Here is a 20,700-nt window from a genome sequence, read left to right on the forward strand (position 1 = left end):
TTTGTGTCCCATTGCTGCTCTCAGGCTTTAAATCTTTATCGTTCTATGAACATAAAAAACATTTCTAAAAAGATGAGAACATTATTGCACAACAGTGTGAGAGCCCGCTGTCCAACTTTGATATTCATTGCATGATTTCCCTCGTTCGATCTCTCACTGAGTTGCTAACTAAGATACAGCACAGACTGCAGGAAGTGAATACCAGCAATAGTCTTTAAAAATACCTGCCCGAGACTCTAAGGGTGTGATCCTCAAATAACACTGACCTAATGGAGCTGAGAGTATGAGCGCGCCTTTGGAAACATGGGGCGATATTAAAATATTATGGAAATGAACACGGTCAAAATATAGATGATTACGATGGGGCTCATGCAGGAACATTTCATCCCGAAACTCTCGGAACAAGTCACACTCAAACTGATGAACGGCGTGTACTACTACAGCTGTCAACACTGTGCCACCATCACAGAGCGCAGAGCTGTGCAGTGACATAAATAAAGAACGAATGGTTTGACACGTAGTTAGACGCTAAAGGAAGGTGGACCTTAACTGAGCTGACAGGTGGTGAAGAGGACGGAGGCAGACAAGAAAGTACGCTCCATCATAGCTGACGTTACGATGTCAGGTGCAATGGAGGATGTTGGAGGGTGGAGGACCTTAATTAGTATCATTGGAAACACCTGTGTTGACCCGAGGATGATTTTAAACTCAGTGTCAAGACTTATTACACCTGCTGAAGAACATGTCAGTCGTCTGTAGCTGGAGTTTTATAACAGTTGTTTAACAGGGAGTTAGATCAGGATAATGCACTATATATTTCTTCTACTGAGCGACTTTTTGGCAAACATACTGAGTGTATATATTTGTTAATAGCTTATGTAACACATAAAAACATGGACTTTTTCTTTATTTAGTTTAATGACAGCACTTAGTGTGCCAGATTTATGGTGCTCTGTTTGTAGAATATGGCATCCATCTCATATAATGTGATGCGAGCTGCTGTAACAAGTGAATTTCCACAATAAAGTCTTATCATAACTGTGTTTTCGTGAGTGTCTTATCCTACCTTAGAATCAGACTGTTATATCTCCAGATGCCGCGGGTCAGAGAAGGAACAAGAGGCTCTAGATGCTACTAAATCCTACACGCTGCTCCTTTAATTGTACAAAGGTATAGACATTTAAATAGAGTGCAATTAAATTCATATTTAAAGCTGTGGCCTGAGTTTTCAGTTTAAAAGCTCTGTAAGCAGCCCCTGGAGGCCAAGCTGACTGTTCACATCACCAGCAAACAAAATCCACCTGAGCAGCAGACCAACTGACATGTCAGTTCTCAGAGCACTGTAACACACACGCACAAGACACACACACAAACACACACGCACACTAAGTTTGTGTGTTTTTGTCCTCAGCTCTGTTTAACTTAATTCCTGTGGGTCTGAGAGTCGTGGCCATCCAATCAGTCAAGACTGGCCTCTACATCGCCATGAACGGAGAGGGTCACCTCTACTCATCGGTGAGCAGCCACACACACACACACACACACACACCACACACACACACACTTTGCAAGCATGCAAACATTTATTGTTTTTCCCCCAAAAATATTTGACTTGTGAATAAAAAAAAAGTTAAATAAAACAAGTAAAAAGCTAAATTAGTCAAAGCTTGTCCAAATTATGGACGGCATGGTTAGAAAGAGTGAAGAAAGAGGTGGTGATGCGTGAGAGAGGTAGAGGAGGAGCAGTCGGAGATCTGCTTGAGTGGAATATGAATTATTTGCATGCTGACTCTTCAGAGAGAGTTCACACTCTTCCACCGCCGTCTCTTCTCCCTGACGTCATCCCTCCTTCCTCCCCTTCATTTTTGCTTTTTTGGGTGGAGATCACAGGAGCCAGAGAGGAGGGGAAATGAGGTGGCGGGAGGCGGAGAGGACGGGGGAATAGAAATGGATGGGAGGGGAGAAGAAAAGAGGAGATTAGATGAAAGGAGGGAAATGAAAAGGAGAGGTGAGGTGAATAAAGGTGAGGCCGGGACAAATGATGAAAAAATGAAGGAGAGGGGAGACGAAGAAAAGACTTGGGTGGGAGGCAAAACAAAGGAGGTGAGCAAGAAATAGGACAAGGACAACGAGGGGAAAGAGATGGATGAGAAAGAGGCAAAGGTTTTAGACAGACGAGGAAAAGATGGAGAGGAAGGAGGGAAAAGACTAGACAGAGGAAAGGATGGAGAGGAAAGAGGGAAAAGGTTGTAGACAGACAAGGAAAAGATGGAGAGGAAGGAGGGAAAAGGATGTAGACAAGGAAAAGATGGAGAGGAAGGAGGGAAAAGGATGTAGACAGAGGAAAAGATGGAGAGGAAAGAGGGAAAAGGTAGAAATGAGGAAAAGATGGAGAGGAAGGAGGGAAAAGACTAGACAGAGGAAAAGATGGAGAGGAAGGAGGGAAAAGGATGTAGACAGACGAGGAAAAGATGGAGAGGAAGGAGGGAAAAGGTAGACATGAGGAAAAGATGGAGAGGAAGGAGGGAAAAGACTAGACAGAGGAAAAGATGGAGAGGAAGGACGGAAAAGGTTGTAGACAGACGAGGAAAAGATGGAGAGGAAAGAGGGAAAAGGTTGTAGACAGACAAGGAAAAGATGGAGAGGAAGGAGGGAAAAGACTAGACAGAGGAAAAGATGGAGAGGAAGGACAGAAAAGGATGTAGACAGACGAGGAAAAGATGGAGAGGAAGGACGGAAAAGGTAGACATGAGGAAAAGATGGAGAGGAAGGAGGGAAAAGATTGTAGACGAAGGAGGGAAAAGGTTGTAGACAGACGAGGAAAAGATGGAGAGGAAGGAGGGAAAAGATTGTAGACGAAGGAGGGAAAAGGTTGTAGACAGACGAGGAAAAGATGGAGAGGGAGAATGTCGTAGACAAAAGGATGAGATAAAGAGAGACGAGTAATCAGGAGGAGAAAGAAAGGAGATCTGTGCTGCTCTGTTGGGTTTTCTGTCGCTGAAAGTCACAGATGCATGAGGACTTCCTGTAAATAATTGAAGAGGGGGAGTCCCCCCTACACACACACACACACACACACACACACACACACACACACACACACACACACACTCTAAAGCTGCGTAGAGGCAAAGTGAGGATGTTTGATCATGTTCCAGCTCTGTGACTGATGCGCAGGCAGCTACCTGATAACGAATATATAAATTACATACAGGAGGTCTAATTTATCCTGATGTCTCTGCTTCATGTTTAACTTGTTGCTGAAAAGGTTCCGGTAGGTGTAACATGTCGTTGTGTGCGTGTGTGTGTGTGTGTGTGTGTGTGTGTGTGTGTGTGTGTGTGTGCGGTACAGGACGGTGAAGAGATCCTCATTAAACATTACGAGGCTGCTATCACAGCTACAGTTTGTTTAATCCCGGTCTGAGCGGTTTACCGTGATGTTTCTGTGTAATTGGCTGGTTCAGACGGCTCATTTACCGGACACGCAGTTTGGACCATCTTTCATCCTGCTGGGTTAGTTATTGTGGAGGTGTCGGGAAGTCGATACAAATCAGATCCTAGTCCCTGGAGCTTCAACTTGTCAGCAGTCGTCTGTGCTGTAACACGGTTAGTAGCAGGCCTCCTCATGGATAGGTGTGTTCATATGTTCAGTTTTCACTAAATAACAAATGTTTGGGCGCAAACAAACAACCGTAAGCACCCATTATTGAGTGGGAACATTTTAAGCACACTGTAATCATTAAATCAGAACACGACGTACAAAACACTGGACACAGTATGCATGAAAAAGTGTTTGTGAGGCAGATATCTAATTAATTTGACATCATTGTTTTTTATTTTTATGTTGATTCTCCTGTTTAGGATCGTGTGCAGCACGGTGCAGTCCAAGTGTAAATCAAAAAAATAAAATTCAGCACCAGAGCGACTCACTTGACTTCACCGCCTGTGTTACGCATTCAAAAACCCGGGATAAATTTATCTCATTGGCACTTTGAAAAACCATGACATCCATGCGGCCACATTTCTGAATTTATTCCCAGACATCATGGCTCACATTTCTCATCCCGAAGGAATATTAACAAGGTGAATCTTACCAAAATATGACACAGTATGAGATGTTAAAATAGAGCCCTAATTTAAAAAAAGACACCGTGTAAAACATGGCAAATCCTTTTAGACCAATGTTCAATCAAACACAAAGACAAGATATTTAATGTTTAACCTGATAAATTAAACTCAGCTCCAGTTTTCAGCATCCACAACACATCTGCCACCCTTAATCTTAAGATATTCAAATATTCTTATTAGAACTACTTATAACATGTGCATCTTTTTGAAGATTTTAGTCGGATAAAAATGTGTCACTATGCGCCCTACGAGTTTCGTTGTGAAACAAATAAACACATAAATCCAGATCCCATCCTTCCTTCTTTCCTTCCTTCCAAGAAACGGAGAGCACTGAGAATGAATGAGCCTCCAGAAGACGGCAGCTCTTTACGGCGGCAGCGGCGTAAATTCCTACAAGCATTCACACTGAGATGTGAGATACATGAGATACCATGAATATTCACTGTCAGTGTGGTAAACAGCTAAAAGATGCTGGTGTGTGTGTGCGCGCACGTGTGTGTGGCAAGCCGATGTAACATTTATGAACTCGGCTGCATATTCATGACTGATGTCTGCAACGTCCTTTAGCCTCACCAAAGACAAGTCCAGTTTTAGATATGGCTGCTACATTTTGACTAGTTATAGCCTCGATACCTTGAATAAAAAATATGATGTATAGACGTCTCCGGACTGTGTTGGGTCTTTGAGCCACTTGCATGACGGAGAGCTGATCAAACTTAACTTATAAAAGGTCACAAATCATTCTTTTTTGTCTGTATATCAAGATAATTCGGCGATTATGATCCCAGTTTTATCTTTACTGTCTCTAAACTTAAACTCTAGGATGTTTCCTCGTTTAGCGCCTTCGCCGCTCGCCGCTATGCCCTCAATGACATTCCTTATCCTCTTATTGCAAATTGTTAATGATATGCTGCAAACTTAGTTATACATGGTAGGACTATCCTATTAATCCCAAGCATCTGGCACTGTGTGGTTGTGCATGTATGTGTGTGTGTGTGTGCGCGCATGTGTGTTTTTTTTTTGGGCGTGCAGCTAACAGATGGCACAGTGTGCAATGAGCTGCTATGTGATAATTATGGAGCATGCTGGGTAAAGTGGGAAAAAAAGAAGTGCTGATGAGTTTGGGACTGTGTGTGTTTATGTGCGAATGAGGAGTGACGAGAGTGTGTTCCTGTAGACGCGTGTGTGTAATTGGTGTGCTGTGTGTGTGTGTGTGTGGGTGTATCAGGGTGTTTTGGGTAGGTGTAGGTGTCAAGATGTCGGCTGAGAGGTGAAAGAGGAAGTGTAGTTTCTCTGTAAAAATCACTGCACGTTTCCCGTAATGTACCACTATCACTGTTACTCCGACTATCATCGTCTTCGCCTAATGCTGCTGCTGCTGTACGAAGGTGAGCGTGAGTTGTTTTGAAGGGATAAGATGATTTCATAACAGTTATATACCAGTGTGGTCCTGTGGTTCATGACTGAGGCTTGTGTACAGCAGTGCCCCCCTAAAATCTGCTTGTTTTCACAAGCTGAATTGTGCTGACTGTCCACCGGCCAAGATTAGAAATGGAAATGTATTCCTTCATGCCAGCTCCTGTGAGTCAGCCCCAGTCTGTCTGCTGGAAAGGTCCTGAGAGCCTGAACAACATCAATTCAAGTCTATCCTCCATCCATCTTGTACTCCCCCCCCCCCCCACCCCCTCGTCTTCTCTTTTAGTCCAGGTATCCTCGGGTCACAGAAACGTTTTAAAGTAAGAGATGGCAAATAGCCTGCGGTCAAATTTAGCCCTCAGCAAAAAAACACTTTGTCCCCCTGAAGCAACGAAGGAAGTATGAAAGCCCATTTAAATCCCAACAAAAATAAGGTGAGTTTATCCTCTAATAAACACGCACAGCCTTGTGTGCAGAGCAAACTGAGACTACGCCTTGGTCTAGGTCATACTGTGGATGGCTCTTGGTGCTGAAAAGAGGTCTACAGTTGTTAGATGAATAACAGGAACGACGTGTTTCATTAAACTCAAATCAAATGTCCTTCATCTCTGCTTTGATGAATGTCTCACACGTACATATCCGGGTACGGCTATTATGCAAGACAGCAAATTAAAAGTAAATTTATGATTATGATCAGTCTTATTTACACTTGACAGTGACACAGTGTCTTCTTCTTACTGACTTAAGTCAAGGTTAAAAGCGGATGTAGTCAATGGATCCCTCCACAGCTGTGAAAATCAGTCAACACACGGCCAGAGTTTTAAATTTAATAATATGTCATTAAAGTATCATTACGTAATAGTTAAATAAAGGCTTAAATTAAATCATTTAGTTTCAATTAGTGTCATATTTCTCTTTGAGGCTGCAACTAAAGATTATTTTCATTATCGTTTAAGCCGCCATGTATCTTCTCGATTAATCAAGTCATAGTTTATTAGTCATATCTTTCTGTTATCTACTTGATGTTTTGTTGTGTTTCTATTGTGTTATTTATTGTGTTCTATCGTGTTGTGCAGCACTTTGGAAACCCTGTGTTTGCTAAAATCGTGCTATATAAATAAAGTGGATTGGATAGTTTTATGCATCTTCAAAAATATAAAACAGATATTTTATTTATTGAAACAATCAATCAGTTATCAAAATAGTTGCTGATTAGTTTCCTGTCAATCAACTGAATTAATCGGCTGATGATTACAGCTATATTTCAGAAATTAAACATGAAATAAAACAGATCGCTCGCTCATCTTTTTCTATATTGTGGATTCGTCATTCCACCTTCTTCTCTATCCATGATGTTGTCTGACAGAAGGATGTTTTCAACAAACACAGGGCTGAGTGTCCTGTACGTATATGCCTACGAGTGTTTGTGTGTGTGTGTGTGTGTGTGTGTGTGTGTGTGTGTCTAGCACACGTCCGTGTATGTAGGCGTGTACTTCCATTCATAACACAGTCTGTACAGCACTCAGACAGAGTGAGTCCTCTGATGTCTACATCCAGAAAGATGAGAAGGAAGAGAAGAGTAAATGTTAGCCATGTGAGTCATGACGCATGCACACACACACACACACACACACACACACACACACACTCTGGTGAGTCGAGGATGAATTAGTTGCTGGTGAGCTGTGGAGCCTCTTCAAAGACACAGCTCTGTGCATCATGGTACTGAAGTACCACATGGCAGTCGTCCCACTCAAACAGCAGATTGGAACATTTGGACCAAACTATCGTCCACTGATGATGCTTGACAGACATTTGTGCTGTACGGTCGCCTTTTCTCCCAGACTTCCTCCAGTGAATCACAGTCAGCACCTTTTGCCGAGCAGCTCAGGGACTCTCATCAAGGTGGTGTACTAATATCAAGGCCTGACACGATGGATCTAAAACTCAAAACGCAGAAATGCGAAGATATATTCTACTCAAACGGCAATCTCAGTGGCTGTGAAGTGAAGCCAATGTGGAAGTGCTGTTCCTCAAACATCCACTTGAAGCTTGATACAAAACAACTCAGTCTCCATGAGTCCCCACGTTAAAATGTCCAACTTCACAGCAGAAACAAACAGCCTGATGTTTACAGCCTGATACAAAAAACAGTTTTGGTCACTATAGCTAATTTCCACGTTCATGACAACTGTACTGATGGTGAAGACTTAAAGTTATGCAGAAATAACAGCACAGATGCTTTGATTGACAGGTAGGTACTGTTACAGATGGCTTATTTGAGCAACCATGCATCATTTGGCCCGCCTCAGGTCCACCGATGATCCACGCCTTTGTTGATTTTTAGATGCCAGAGGCAGAGATTTGAGCTTCAAAACAGCTCTTTGGAAACCTACGTGTGACGTCACCCACACACCAACCATTCTTTATACTGTCAGTGATTCCCTTTTGATAAAGACTTAAAGACCGGATGATTGTTTCAAGTTTAGGTTACAGATTTTTATTGCATTTCTGAAAACCTACCCCAAATTTATGCACATTGGGTTCAATGTGCATAAATTTGCTTTCAAAAAAGAGAGACTTGATCAGAAAAGAACCAGAAGACACCAAATGGCGCCTGTGCTGTGAGTTGTTGCTCCAGCTCGAACACACCTGATCCAATTAAGAGCCACACATTTTCATAACAGTGTAATCGGATCAGGTGTGCAGGTCTGGAGTGGTTGAGGAACACCGTGGTTCCCCCGACACACCGAGAGCGACGCCATGATCAGAGTCAGATTTACACTTTGAGTCGGGCTGTCTGGGCTCGAGGACATCCTTTCAAGTTCCCTCTCTAACCACCCTCTTCACTTTTTTGTGTTCATAAGCCGACACTCCTCCTCCTCCTCCTCCTCCTCGTTCTTCTCTGTGGGCTTTTTTTTCTTTAGAATGATTTGTTTACCCACAATTCCCCTGGGTAATTAGTGCTGTGATAATAACTGGTGTTGGAAACAAACACACCCACTCAGTGAGCAGTGCACACAAACAGACACACACATATATATACATATACATACACAATGGGATGAAAAACAACTTCCACAAGCTTAGTCACGTTAAATAACGTTACCAGCTGCACCCCACTTTGAAATGACAGAGAACAAATCTGAGCAACGCTTTGCACAATTAAACATGTTGGTTTAAACAAAAATATAGAGACATAATGTAGACATATGTAGACATAAGGTGTCGATATGATCGTACTTATGGCTACTGATTCCAACTAAATTGTAGTTGGAATGTACGACAAGTACTAAAACAATAAAATCATTCACAGTAAATGATTTCTTAGTTATGAGAAGAAAATACTGTCAACCAGGTGTGTTTTTATAAACTCTAAAGCTTGGCAATCACAAGAACCAGAACATGTTCTTCTTTGTATAATTGTCAGCACTGAAGACTGGCTGCTTGCTGTGACTTTTAAATATTTCAGCTTTAGAAGCTGCAGCAAATTTTGACAGTATTTTAAGGGTTTTCAACAAGATTTAAAGAGAGGTGTCAGTAATCGTGGCAACTTAACAAGCAATGAGAGATGTCGGAAGCTGTTCTGACAAAAGAAACGGTGCTTATCGTTTGTTCCAAATCCTTGAACATGCCGTGTTTAGACATATTCACGTTGATCTGACAAGAACATGTAGTCTTGTCTGGTTCTGATATAAAATAACATTAATGTAGCACCGCAAAACCTCCAAGGGAGGAGATCTGGTTGGTGGTTGGATGGGTCAACGAGGTGCGACTTGGACACGGCAGGCCAACGGGCGAGGTTGCTAGATGCAGCAGTTTGCTAGATGTAACAAAGGTTTGTTGCATGTGTGGGGTCTTGTGAAAAAACAGACTTGGATGAGTCATGAGGTAGAGCTTACAAGAGGTGGAATTACACCTGTACTGTACTCCCACTATAAGGATTGATTCACACTTCAGCATCAGATTTCACTCCTTGATACCATCGCTGAAACATTAGACGGATGTGTGTTCATTGTTAGGCCATTGCCTCAATTTAATTATGTTTATGTACCTCAAAGTAATTGTCTCAAAGCTAAAGGTGCAGTGGAAATGATAGATAAAGATGATGAATGGGCACCGTCACTCTGAGGACGATCTAGCCTCTGTGGGCGACAGGCAATGTTTCAGGGCTTCAGGTGTAGCCAGCAGATATCCAGACATCTGGGCTTCTTGGCAACATTTCTGCTACTAAAAACTGACCAAAGCCTGATCAGATAGGACTGGTCAATACTACTCTGACTACAAACGAAAACCAGAACGCTTCCAGTGCCAAAATCACACGCTGATATCCGTTTATAGAGATAATGGTGAATAACTTTGACTTCATTATCAACCGGACACACAAGCGTCCTACTTTTTCATTGTGCATTCACATTTTTGAGGAGGAGCAGGTGTGATGCACAAGTAGAAATCTAGCTTCAGGCAGTCAATCTGTCTGTGTTTACCCCATGAGTCCGTTGACTCTGGTGAACTCGTGGCCTCACAGTCATTCAGCGGCTGAGCTGGTCGGCGAGGTCACAAGCCTGAACTCTCTTCAGTTGTGATGCCATTCCTCCAGCCCTGTTAAAGAACACATGTTCCTGATCGTCTGTGGATTAAAGGCTCTGCTAAGTTACAACAAAGGAAGGAACGACACTGTAGCAGTAATTAATCAACAGTTGATTGTTACACTGTGAATGTGCTTCTACTGGGAAGCTCCCAGTGGCCAGCAGTCAAGCTGTGGTAGTCTGGGCAGCTCTAGTTGTTATTAGTGCTGCTTTGTGCTGTGCCAAGAGTCGAGATTGCTTTTCCCACTCTTGTTTTTGAGTTTCTTATTTTTAGGTCTGTAGTGAACAGGGGACAAAGTGCTGCCTGTGTCAGTTTAGCATGTTCTGGAGCAGGACGTTAAACATGTTAATGGGCTCCTCTCTATCTGATTACGGCTGTCTGCCATTCAGACAGGCTTGAATGCATGAATGCATGCTCGCGTAATGCAAAAGATAACAACGTGCATGCATGTGAGGAGCGTGTTAAGATGCACTAAATCTCTGCAGAGCACGGAGAAAGAAAGAAGAGCGACGAGAGAAAATGCTAAGATAAGAAAAAAGAGAGAGAGAGAATCCCCTGCTGTTTTTCCAATCAGGAGGCGTCGTCCTCACTGGGTGATTTATTCTCTCTCCTCTCCTTCATGCCCCAATTTTCACCCTCCATTCCTTTCATTCATTCATTCATTCATTCACTCTGCCCGTCTTATTTCTGTGGGCAGCCTGTGAACACAGCTACTTCGAAATGACGGCAGAAACACATTCAGCCAGGCGGAGTTGTTAAAATGACTCACCTGTAAGGCTGAGGTTCCCGACTGAACTGTCATTTTTTTTCTCTCTTCAGATGAGGCAGAGAGTCGCCGCCAACGTTAAACATCTTTTATTTTAAAAGCAGCTTTAAATTATGTATGACCCCGCTGACCAGTATTAATAAGCGTCTGGCACCGTGCTCTGCACACCGGCAAAGATCAACCCCGCTTAACAAATGAATAATGAATCTCGGGTGCAGGTTGAGACTAAATATATATCCTTATTAAGTTAATAATAATCCAGGAATGTCAATCCAGGAGTGAAAATTGCTGTTTGCAAAGGGGGAGCGTTTGATTTGTGGTGGAGTTTTTGTGCGTGTGTCACTGACATTGCCAATAAATAGAGCATCCATTCATTGTAACCTGTCTTGTTCATTTAGTCACATTTCATATCCCAGCAAGCCCTGCTGCACCGCCCTCCATTCATCCCCTAGAGCCACAAGTGTGTGTTTGTGTGTGTGTGTGTGTGTGCCAGTGTCTGATCCCTTGCAGCTGCGTACCGGTCCCTGCCGTTAATAAGTGTCCTCCTATGTTAGCATGAGTGGATGTGGTTAGAGCACGAGATATGGCACATCATGTGTTAAACCACCAAAGCGAGTGTTTATGTGTTTCTATCTCGCTCTTGCAGCCCCCCCACCCTCCAACACACACACACACACACACACACACACACTGACCCCTCCCTCTCAGCGCTGGTTGGTTGCCACGGCTACAGTGTCGCCTCTCTTCCTCATGTTGCTATGAGACTCGGACCGACAGACCTGAGCTGAATGACAATGTGTCTGTGGCTCTGGCAAGAGGCCCACAACAACCAATAAGAGACAGTCTAGACAAACACTTCCCAATCTGGGGTCTGGGGACCTCGGGGTGATTGTTTGGGTTGGCAGGAGTCTCCTCAGCCATATGAGGAGCAGTTTATTAACGCGATTCCTTCTTTAATTTCCTCAGTAATCGTCTCAATGAGAAAACGTGTCAGACATTGTCTGAAAATGATTAAAAAAACGACGACGCCCCCTAAAAAAGAGACTTTGTGTCATATAAGAGGAGATAACAGTGATGTGATCTTACAGTGTAGGGACAGTTAGAGCTGCAATAATTGGATCAATGACTATGTATAATGTCAGTGACAAACCCACAGAGAATTATCAATAACTTTGCAGCTCTGTGAAGATGATTGGATGAGCCATCTGCCTATAACCGAAAACATCTTTTCTGATGCTAGCAGCTTCTTTTGAGCAAAAAACGGCCACGTCAAGCGGTGTGCAGCAGGGAGACAAAGTTCAAGACGAGTTGGTGAAGAATGTGGAAAATGATGAAAAGCTGAGAGATGAGTGAATGAGTGAATGGGTCATCGTGAAAACTTCACACGTTTTCTAATCAATACTAACGCTACTCTGTCTGCTGGATGTGTAAACTGGCGATTCATTGCTAATGTTCAACAGGTTTAAAAGGTGATAACCTGTTAGATGCTGCTTTAAATTATTGTGTATTTTAATCACATTTGGCGTCGTTGGAACCATTAAACCAGTTTGAAAACCAGCCATCAGTGACATATTAAAGAAATAGTTAAGTATTGATATTTGTCTTCGGTTTATGTTTACTGTTTTACATGTAGTTCATCTCTGTCCCTGTATGTTATCAATTTGATTTCGCTGTCTTATATTAGCACATTATCTCAGTGTCGTTAAAAAATAATCTAATTTCTCATCAGGATATTAAAACTAAATGAAATCCAAATATTCATCTTCATCTGGTTTGCTGTGAAGAGTGAAAACACTTAAATCTGACTTAAAGTTGAGAAATAATGGCAAAACAATTGCTCAACTAATTGATTAGTTGATATTGAGTATTTTAAGTCTTCTTGGGTATATTTTTCACTATATTCTGACTTGTTAGTTAATCAAAAGGATTAGTTGCTGCAGCCATAATATATATATATCATATATCATCGACTTAAGCTTCAGCTTTTCCATGTACACACTGCTTGACAAATTGCAGTTTGCTGATAAGTAATCGGAGTTTTTCAGACAGTCTCGAGTCTGACCTCCTCTGAAAAAAAAAAAAAAGATGGTTTTATGTCAGGCTGCCTTTTACACTCGCCGTGACTCAGTAGAGCAAGCGGACACCAGGGAGAGACGATTTTTCTCCCAGTAAGAATAACACCTTGATTCTGTGCTGAAATATGCTCTGCTGGAGGCGCCGGCAGCCACGGAAAGAAAGAGTACTGACATGTAACAGCCGAGCTGATGTGGGTGGGAGGGTGAGATCTCTTCACCAGAATCAATCTGCTTTTTTATCTGTTTAGTTTGTTGTTCGTGTGCTTGCAGAGAGGCTGTCGGGGGAGAACAACACAGGTTAGAGAAAAGCATCATTCAGTCAGTGCTGGGCTGCTCCTCCCAGCGAGGTTTAGTATTTTTATCTCACACGTCTGGCCAGACGTTCAACATTAATGCATATATATAGGCAGACGTGTTGGCAGGCAACACATTGAATGTTTTGTTTGTGTGTTTTTTTTATTCATTTCAATTAAAGAAGTTTGTAATCAAAGTCTTCCACTGAACAGGTGCTCAAAGTGTCCCGCGGAGCTGGGTTGATTTCATACAGTCTTTTTGCTGCAACAAATAACTAACGCGAGTCTGCGTCTGTCTGTGTGTCTCCTCAGGAACTGTTTACAGCCGAGTGTAAGTTTAAGGAGTCGGTGTTCGAGAACTACTATGTGATCTACAGCTCTATGCTCTACAGACAGAAGGAGTCGGGCCGGGCCTGGTTTCTAGGACTCAATAAAGAGGGACAGGCCATGAAGGGCAACAGGGTCAAAAAGACCAAACCAGCTGCACACTTCCTGCCTAAACCTATAGAAGGTAAGACACATACTTATTTATTCTTTTATTTATTATACTTTTATCCCTCTATAAACTCCAACGGTCCCGGCAGATGGCCGTCCACCATCAGCCGGCTTCTGTATTTCCTTGCCGCTGTCACCAAGTTCTTGCTCATGGTGGGAATTGTTATGCTTTGCTGCAACATAAACAAAATGAACTGAACCAAACTGAATTACAGACACACCTTCTCTTCTTAATTCTTTGTTTCTTTCATCCTCTCCTTAACCCCTCGTCCCTCTATTCATTCTTGTACCTCTCCTTCCCGCCCTCCCCATCCTCCTCTTCCCTCCCTCCACTCCTCCAGTTGCGATGTACCGAGAGCCTTCGTTGCACGATGTAGGGGAGGCGGTGCCTAAACTCGCCGGGGGCCCGCCTTCCAAAAGCACAACCAGCGAACCAGTGGTCATGAATGGCGGCAAACCAGTCAACAAACCCGACAAGGAGGCGACATAACCCCGCCCCCCTTTTTACCCTCCCCTGGCCAACCAGAGGCCAGGAAAAGCCAGAGACTCGCCCCACTGCTGCGCTCTCAAAAAACACTAAAACTTCATCAAAAAGGTAACAAAACAAACACGCTCTGACTGGTCAGCAGTGGGGCCGCACGTCCCGCCTCACCTCTCTCCCTATTGGATGGATCCGGAGTCGTGGGGCAGGGCCAGAGGCTGGTGGCGGGGGAAGAGGAGGACGGAGACCGTAAAGTCAGGCTGGTGCCAGCCTGATACTTCGGAAGTGGGACGTCAGCGTGTCCTCGTATGGGAGACAAAATGACTTCGTAAAAATATAAACAAAACAAACATAAAATAGAAAAAAAAATGTCGTCTTCACCGGTATTTTTCTGTGACAATCTGTAAGAATGAGGCCCATTTTTTTTTCCTCCTCTTTTCCTCTGATAGTACCGTTTTCTGTTGCCAGGTATGCTTGCTCGCTGGTGGCCACACACACACACACACACACACACAGCTTCCACCCAGAATCGACCACTTGGATTCGATCTTTAAGTAAATAAGGAACAGATTAAAACCATCAGCAAACATCGGGCAAAGAGAACACTTAAAACACCAAACACTGATGATTCAGAGGGTGCTTAGTCATCGATCAATTAAGATTTGGCACAGGGCGAAGCTTGAAAATGACCCTGTGCATTACATACTAGGCAAACACGTCTTAGAGTTCTTATTTAACACCACGTAGCTTAAAGCATGTTTGTCTTTTTAGTGTTCCTTTATTCTCTATTTGTTCCGTGTTTTATTATTCTGCACACACAGAGCACTAGTGATTATCGAGCTGCATTGTTGTACAGACACACAAAACACTTTTTATTTCCCCCCCCCCCCGTCCCTTTACGAACGCTACGATTTCCACATCGTCCACACAAGTGTAGCTCAGGAGAGGAGTGCTGAGCGTGTAGCCCGAGTGTTCCCTGTTTGTAGCAACACGGAGCGTACAGGAGGCATGCTGGTGTCAGGCAGCATGGTAGCAGTCAGTGTTTACATGACGTAGCAGATATTGTAGACTGAGGGAGCTCTAGAGCGGTCAGATGTTTCCTTCACAAGTGCTTGAAATTAAAAGGTAAGAATGAGGGTAATAGTGAACAGGGTAAATGACGTGAAAGCCACTATGTGTAGACTTTACTGCCCAGTGGTCCTACTTAACCCTGACCTGAGGACTCCTCACATGTACACTTAGTTTCTAGTCTAATGAGATCATGTAAGGTCCCATTGTACTGCTGCAGTGGTGGAGAAAGGAAAAGTCTATCAGTCCTTCAAGTATTGTCGGCAAAAAGCACTTGACATATCAAAAGAGAAAGTATTCTTGAACCTGAAGGATAGGACAGAGAGCCACACGATAAATCTGAGGGGTTGTGAGATGATTAACGCAAGAGGAAAAAAGTTCTGCTGAAATGTTTGACATTATTTAACCCGGCACAAATTTAATTAGTACTATCCAAAAGTACAGAAACTTCGGGGGTGCTGGGAGATGGACTGACTAATAGCAACGATTGTCTGTCGCTTTATACGGCGTCATTATAAAAATAGAAATATAGCCGTTGCTTTTTCATGCCTCAGCTGAGTCATTTGTTGTCGTGAGTTATTAGACCGCAGTGGGAACCTTTGAGTTCCTTGAAAAGTCGTTTCTGGGACTAAAAGTTCTGGTTGGAAACGTGCTAATAACTCATAGACGACAAGAGAACCATTGGTTCTTAAAAGTTCATTTTTTTATAGTGAAGTAACTAACAAATGAAATTAAATAAAAAGATCTAAAGATAAATAAAGTATTTAATATATTATCAGATTTTTGTCTGAAACGTCGTGAAGTAAAATATAAAATAAAGTATTTAAGAATTGTATCTGAGTATAGTCCTGAGTGAATCTGGAGTATGAGGTTGCTTTCCACCACTGGATGCAAGAAATTACTTTTTTTTTTACTTTAATGTCCAGAAAAAAAATTAATTTACACATAGTGGCTTTACACTCGCCGACACAGTGGCCTATAAAATAAGGTTAGGTTACTAAAGAAGTATTATAAACATGATTTCTGTAGAAAATAACCACCAAAAACAAAATAGCACACATCGATGATAGTGATACATTAAGCTGTTATCAGATCAAACTACTGAATTATGTGTGTGTGTGTGTGTGTGTGTGTGTGTGTGTGTGTGTGAGACTTACGAGGCAGAAAATCAAAATGCCTTGAAATGAAATGAAACCAAATCGATTCCCGTGCTTTGCCCTCTCACTGTGACAGTCAACATGGCACCAATCTGTTCAGGACTCGGATCCTGTTCGACAGCCGGCCTTTCTGTTTACTCGTCGTTCTTAAGACCGCGAGACCAGACGCCAATTAACTCCTCAAAACCAGTAGTCTGTTCTATCACAGAGGAGAGATTAATACTGTGATCCCACACTTTACACTGTATTAGTGTCAGCAGACACAAAAAACAAAAACAGACACTGTGCAGCTCTTTGTTTGAGTCACAAATTTGAATTTACAGATGAAGATGACTGACCTTCAGCGATCAAAACACAAAGAAACAAAGAAAAAAGGCCGTGTGATTAATCCTCGAATCAGCTGCATCCCCAGCCTCGTCAACAGGTGTGTGTGTGTGTGTGTGCGCGCGCAGGTGAAACGCTGCGCTGCTGCACACAAGTGAAGCCACTCAGACGTGTTTGATGTCGTCCCGCTGCGCTGTACAGAGGATACACTCCGCCACTGAAGAGACTGTGAAAGTACTACACACAGCTCGCAGTGTTTCTAATTGGCATTCCTCAGATTTCTGCTCCTCACATACACCACACACACACACACACACACACACACACACACTTTCTCTCCTCTGATCTCATTAGCTGCCTCATCTTCAAATATGTGCGGGCCGGGCCGACTCAACATTCCCCCGAACTTATCTAGTCTAATGTGCCCATTTCAGACTATCGATCAGAAGCGAAATGTAATTAAGACGTGTGTGAAAAAGACGACAGATTCAAGCGAGATGAGAGTTTTCATTTTGTGTGTCACCAAACTGTAATCTCGATGCTGAAAAAGTGAAAATGTATTGCTGCTACTGGACCATCAGAAAGTGTTTGTTTTTTTTTTCCTTTCTTTTTATGGGTAGTACTGTAGATTCTTGCTATGTGAGTGCCTCTCATCCCCAGCCAAGCTCAAGATGTGAGATCCAAAGGCGGGCGGCTGCAGATTTATGCTAAACGCTCAGCCTTCCTGGATATCCAGCAGGGTGTAACCAAGAATATCCAAACTCTCAAAGTCGCCTGACTTTCAGCTCTGTCCTGTGTAACATTACTTGAAGAGCAAAGAAGTGGAGGGCGATGGTGACGATGAGGAGGAAGTCTTTCCACCGGTGTTGTGCTTGTCTCACGTCAAAAAAAAAAAAAAAAAAAAATGTGGGTGTAACATTTATTGATTACTTGTTGTGTCACTAGCAAAACGGGAAAAAAAAGAAAACAACAAAAAAAACCCCGACTGACAATCAGGTCTGTCTTTATTTTTGCATGTATTCAGTGTTGTCTCGACCGCGTGTGTCTAAGCAGAACATTTCTAAGTGGCCACTTTAATTACAGTATAGAGGACGGTGTTTTTGTACTCGCCGGAGCAACCATTAGGAGATACAATCGACAACAAGACTCCAGGACAGCATCTGCTACTCGCTGAGCGGTTATCAAGCAGCTAATTTGTCCTACACTCCAAGGCAGGAGGAAAAGATCGACTTAGCAAAGGAACCAAATCTTCCTCCGTTCAAAGAGGCCCCGCTTGTTAGGTTAGCAGTCGGGTTCGCATCCTGTGAAAGCAGCTACTGAAGATCTGTGGCACATACTCAAGAAATAATAATGTTTCAGGACGGATAAAAATGGCCTAGTTTCCTGGCTACTGACCAAAAAACACTGCTACAATAGTGTTTCCAGGCTGGTAATCACAGTCCCTGGTTCAAACAACCAAGGCGCAATTACTGTCAGTGTCTCCGGAGAGAATTTTCTCCACTGGTGGTTAGCCAGGTACCAAGGCTACAATTATGAGATATCTAACAGCGGGCTCTGCACAGGAAGAGAGCAGCTGATTTAATTAGAAGTGAGCAATCACGACAGCCTGGGTCACTTTTAATTTCCACATACAAGGACCACTCATGGTCTCACGGCAGTTACACATGTAGCCATCTTACTTTGTCCTGCGTGAACCGTAGCTGTGGCACCAGACGGCACAAAATGGACACGAGACACAAGATGTAAGAATAAAAAAAAAGGTGCACTTTAGAGACACAGGAACATGACGATGGTTAGCACTGCACTCATGATGTAGCTCGTCTCCCTCAGGTTTTCTTTGCCATTTCTTTTTTTCTTTGTCCACTTTACTCCTTTTACAAAAAGTCTTATGCCTTATTACATCTGAATCCGGAAACAAGACGCTCTCCACCCAGCTGTTTCTCTCTCCAACACACACACACACACACACTCTTCACACACTTCATCCTATTTTACTTTTCAATTATCCTTCGACCCCCAATCTTCTGTTCACTGTAACTATGCTAGCTTTCGCTCTCTGCTCGTTTTGTAATCATGCAGCCAGAGAACTTACTCCCACCTCCTCCTCCTCCTCCTCCTTCTTCCCTCCCTCTGTTTGGACTGTTTCCCACTTGTTGCATGGTTTGTAAAAGAGGAAAGGTGACTGGGGCTAATGCATGTGGTAATGTAGGAACTGTGTTATCAAAACAAAACAAACATGTACAACGTGGCACCAGTGAAAAATTTGCATCTGGCTCATTTCTGACATCGGTTCGCGTCGGTAGAGAAGCAGCAGTTTGTTTCAATCGTACATGCAGATCTTCAGAAACAACCCACAGACACACACATATTGTTTCTGAAGCACAATCCATCACTGCGATAATGGAGCAGAGGAAGAATTAATCAAAATTACTCCACATCACTAACATTGTTACACTAATGCATGTCGTTTGTGGAACACTTTCAGCGGAGCATCAATATTTAATTCTGGTGGCTGAGAGCAGAAAAACTAAGATTATAAAAGTGAAAAAAACAAGAGCAAGGAATTGTTTGAAATCCTTTTGCTGCTTCTTTTAACAATGATGGATGGAGCTCAGCTATTTTAGAAGGACCTTCATACTGCATATATTAATATTAATTATTATTATTATTATTATTATTAAATAATCTTGAATATTCAAACACCAGATGGTGGCCGATCTCCGTAGAGACTTTTAAGGTGTGCAGGAATCCACAGGTGAGTAAGACGACGCGCCTAGTGCTGCCACCGGTGGTCAGAAGCTGTATTACAGCAATACTGGAGCTGTTTTTTTTCTGACCTTTTCATTCCAGTCCAGTGTGTGCAGATAAAACTAGCACACGAGCTACGTAAAGACGACGGAGGACACATTTAAGCTGCTGTGTCTCGCTGATGGAAACCACGCTAGCTGTGAGCCAGACGCAAAATGTCACTGGTGCCAATCTTAAAGGAGATTACTCTGTCTGTCAGTTAATGTACAGTTACCCTTACATACATATTATGCAAACAGAGTTTGTCTGCACTGTACAGTTTGTGTCTAATCCATTGTATACACACACAGAAAAAAACAAAACAATGATATTGAATAAAGGATTTATAGAAAGGAAGCCTGGCTGATTGATTGATTGACTGACTGCACAACACTTGACTCTCGCTCTCGACTTCAATAAAGTCGATTTATCCTTTGTGTTGACCGAAGAGCGGTCGACTCGACTATTCAGCCGCTTGTGCGGTAACTCGAGCTCAGACGTTTACCAAAATAAAACCCTTCAACGTAAGTGCCTTTGTGAGCAGCTTTGTGTTGTTTCAAGAAGAAATAAGCTCTCTATGAGTATTTCATCAGCTGCCGGCAGTACATATATCCTATGAACTTGTGTACTGAAGGAGTTCAAACAGCAAACACTGTGGTATAACACAATGTAGAAGCAACAGGGACAGACGGGCTCGACTACACCAGCTATAGGTGCCCGGGTAAAATGATCTGTAGGTTTTTCGTGACCCTCCGCTCCATTTCTACCCCCGTCAGTGTGCCATTGTGTTTGTATCCTGTTGCTTTTAAGTATTAATCAGTGCCCCTAGCAGCTACACATAACTCCTGCATTATGTTTTCTTATGAGCTCCAAGAAACCTACCTGCCCCAGGCGCCCTGTTTTTCAGTAAGTTTGTGGTCATTTGTTTTGGAATCCGCACATGTAAGCATCATTTCAGTCGACAAAATAAAGGTTTTTCAAACTTGATTTTGACAGCGCGCACCTCAAAAATAGGTAAAGCCCTTGCAGACCATGTTTGAAGTGGAATTCTGCTGCAAAACGCTAAATTTCACACAGGAACACTTTTTGCATCACACTCTGCAATTTCTGATGTTTTAAT

The 20,700-nt window shown here is 42.8% G+C and overlaps 1 protein-coding gene and 2 long non-coding RNA genes across 5 annotated transcripts in view; 2 read left to right on the plus strand and 1 right to left on the minus strand.

Annotated features, from left to right (window-relative positions):
• LOC104929110 (fibroblast growth factor 14) overlaps positions 1-17,769 on the plus strand; it is a 28,240-nt gene extending 10,471 nt beyond the window's left edge. Inside the window, exons 3-5 of one of the 3 annotated variants that reach the window (XM_027291473.1) lie at positions 1,412-1,515; positions 13,581-13,779; positions 16,922-17,769. In XM_027291473.1, the coding sequence (XP_027147274.1) occupies positions 1,412-1,515; positions 13,581-13,779; positions 16,922-16,971 (353 nt within the window). In that variant the 3' untranslated portion in view covers positions 16,972-17,769. The other 2 variants (XM_027291474.1, XM_010743555.3) reach the window with 2 other exon arrangements.
• LOC113748293 (uncharacterized) overlaps positions 1-20,700 on the minus strand; it is a 46,307-nt gene that overhangs the window by 11,142 nt on the left and 14,465 nt on the right. The window lies entirely within an intron of this gene.
• LOC113748294 (uncharacterized) lies at positions 3,365-3,904 on the plus strand. The gene is made up of 2 exons (XR_003464234.1): positions 3,365-3,606; positions 3,862-3,904. It is a non-coding gene; the product is annotated as an uncharacterized LOC113748294 (long non-coding RNA).

Source organism: Larimichthys crocea, chromosome XIX (assembly GCF_000972845.2).
Source record: "Larimichthys crocea isolate SSNF chromosome XIX, L_crocea_2.0, whole genome shotgun sequence".
NCBI classification, from domain to species: Eukaryota; Metazoa; Chordata; class Actinopteri; family Sciaenidae; genus Larimichthys; species Larimichthys crocea.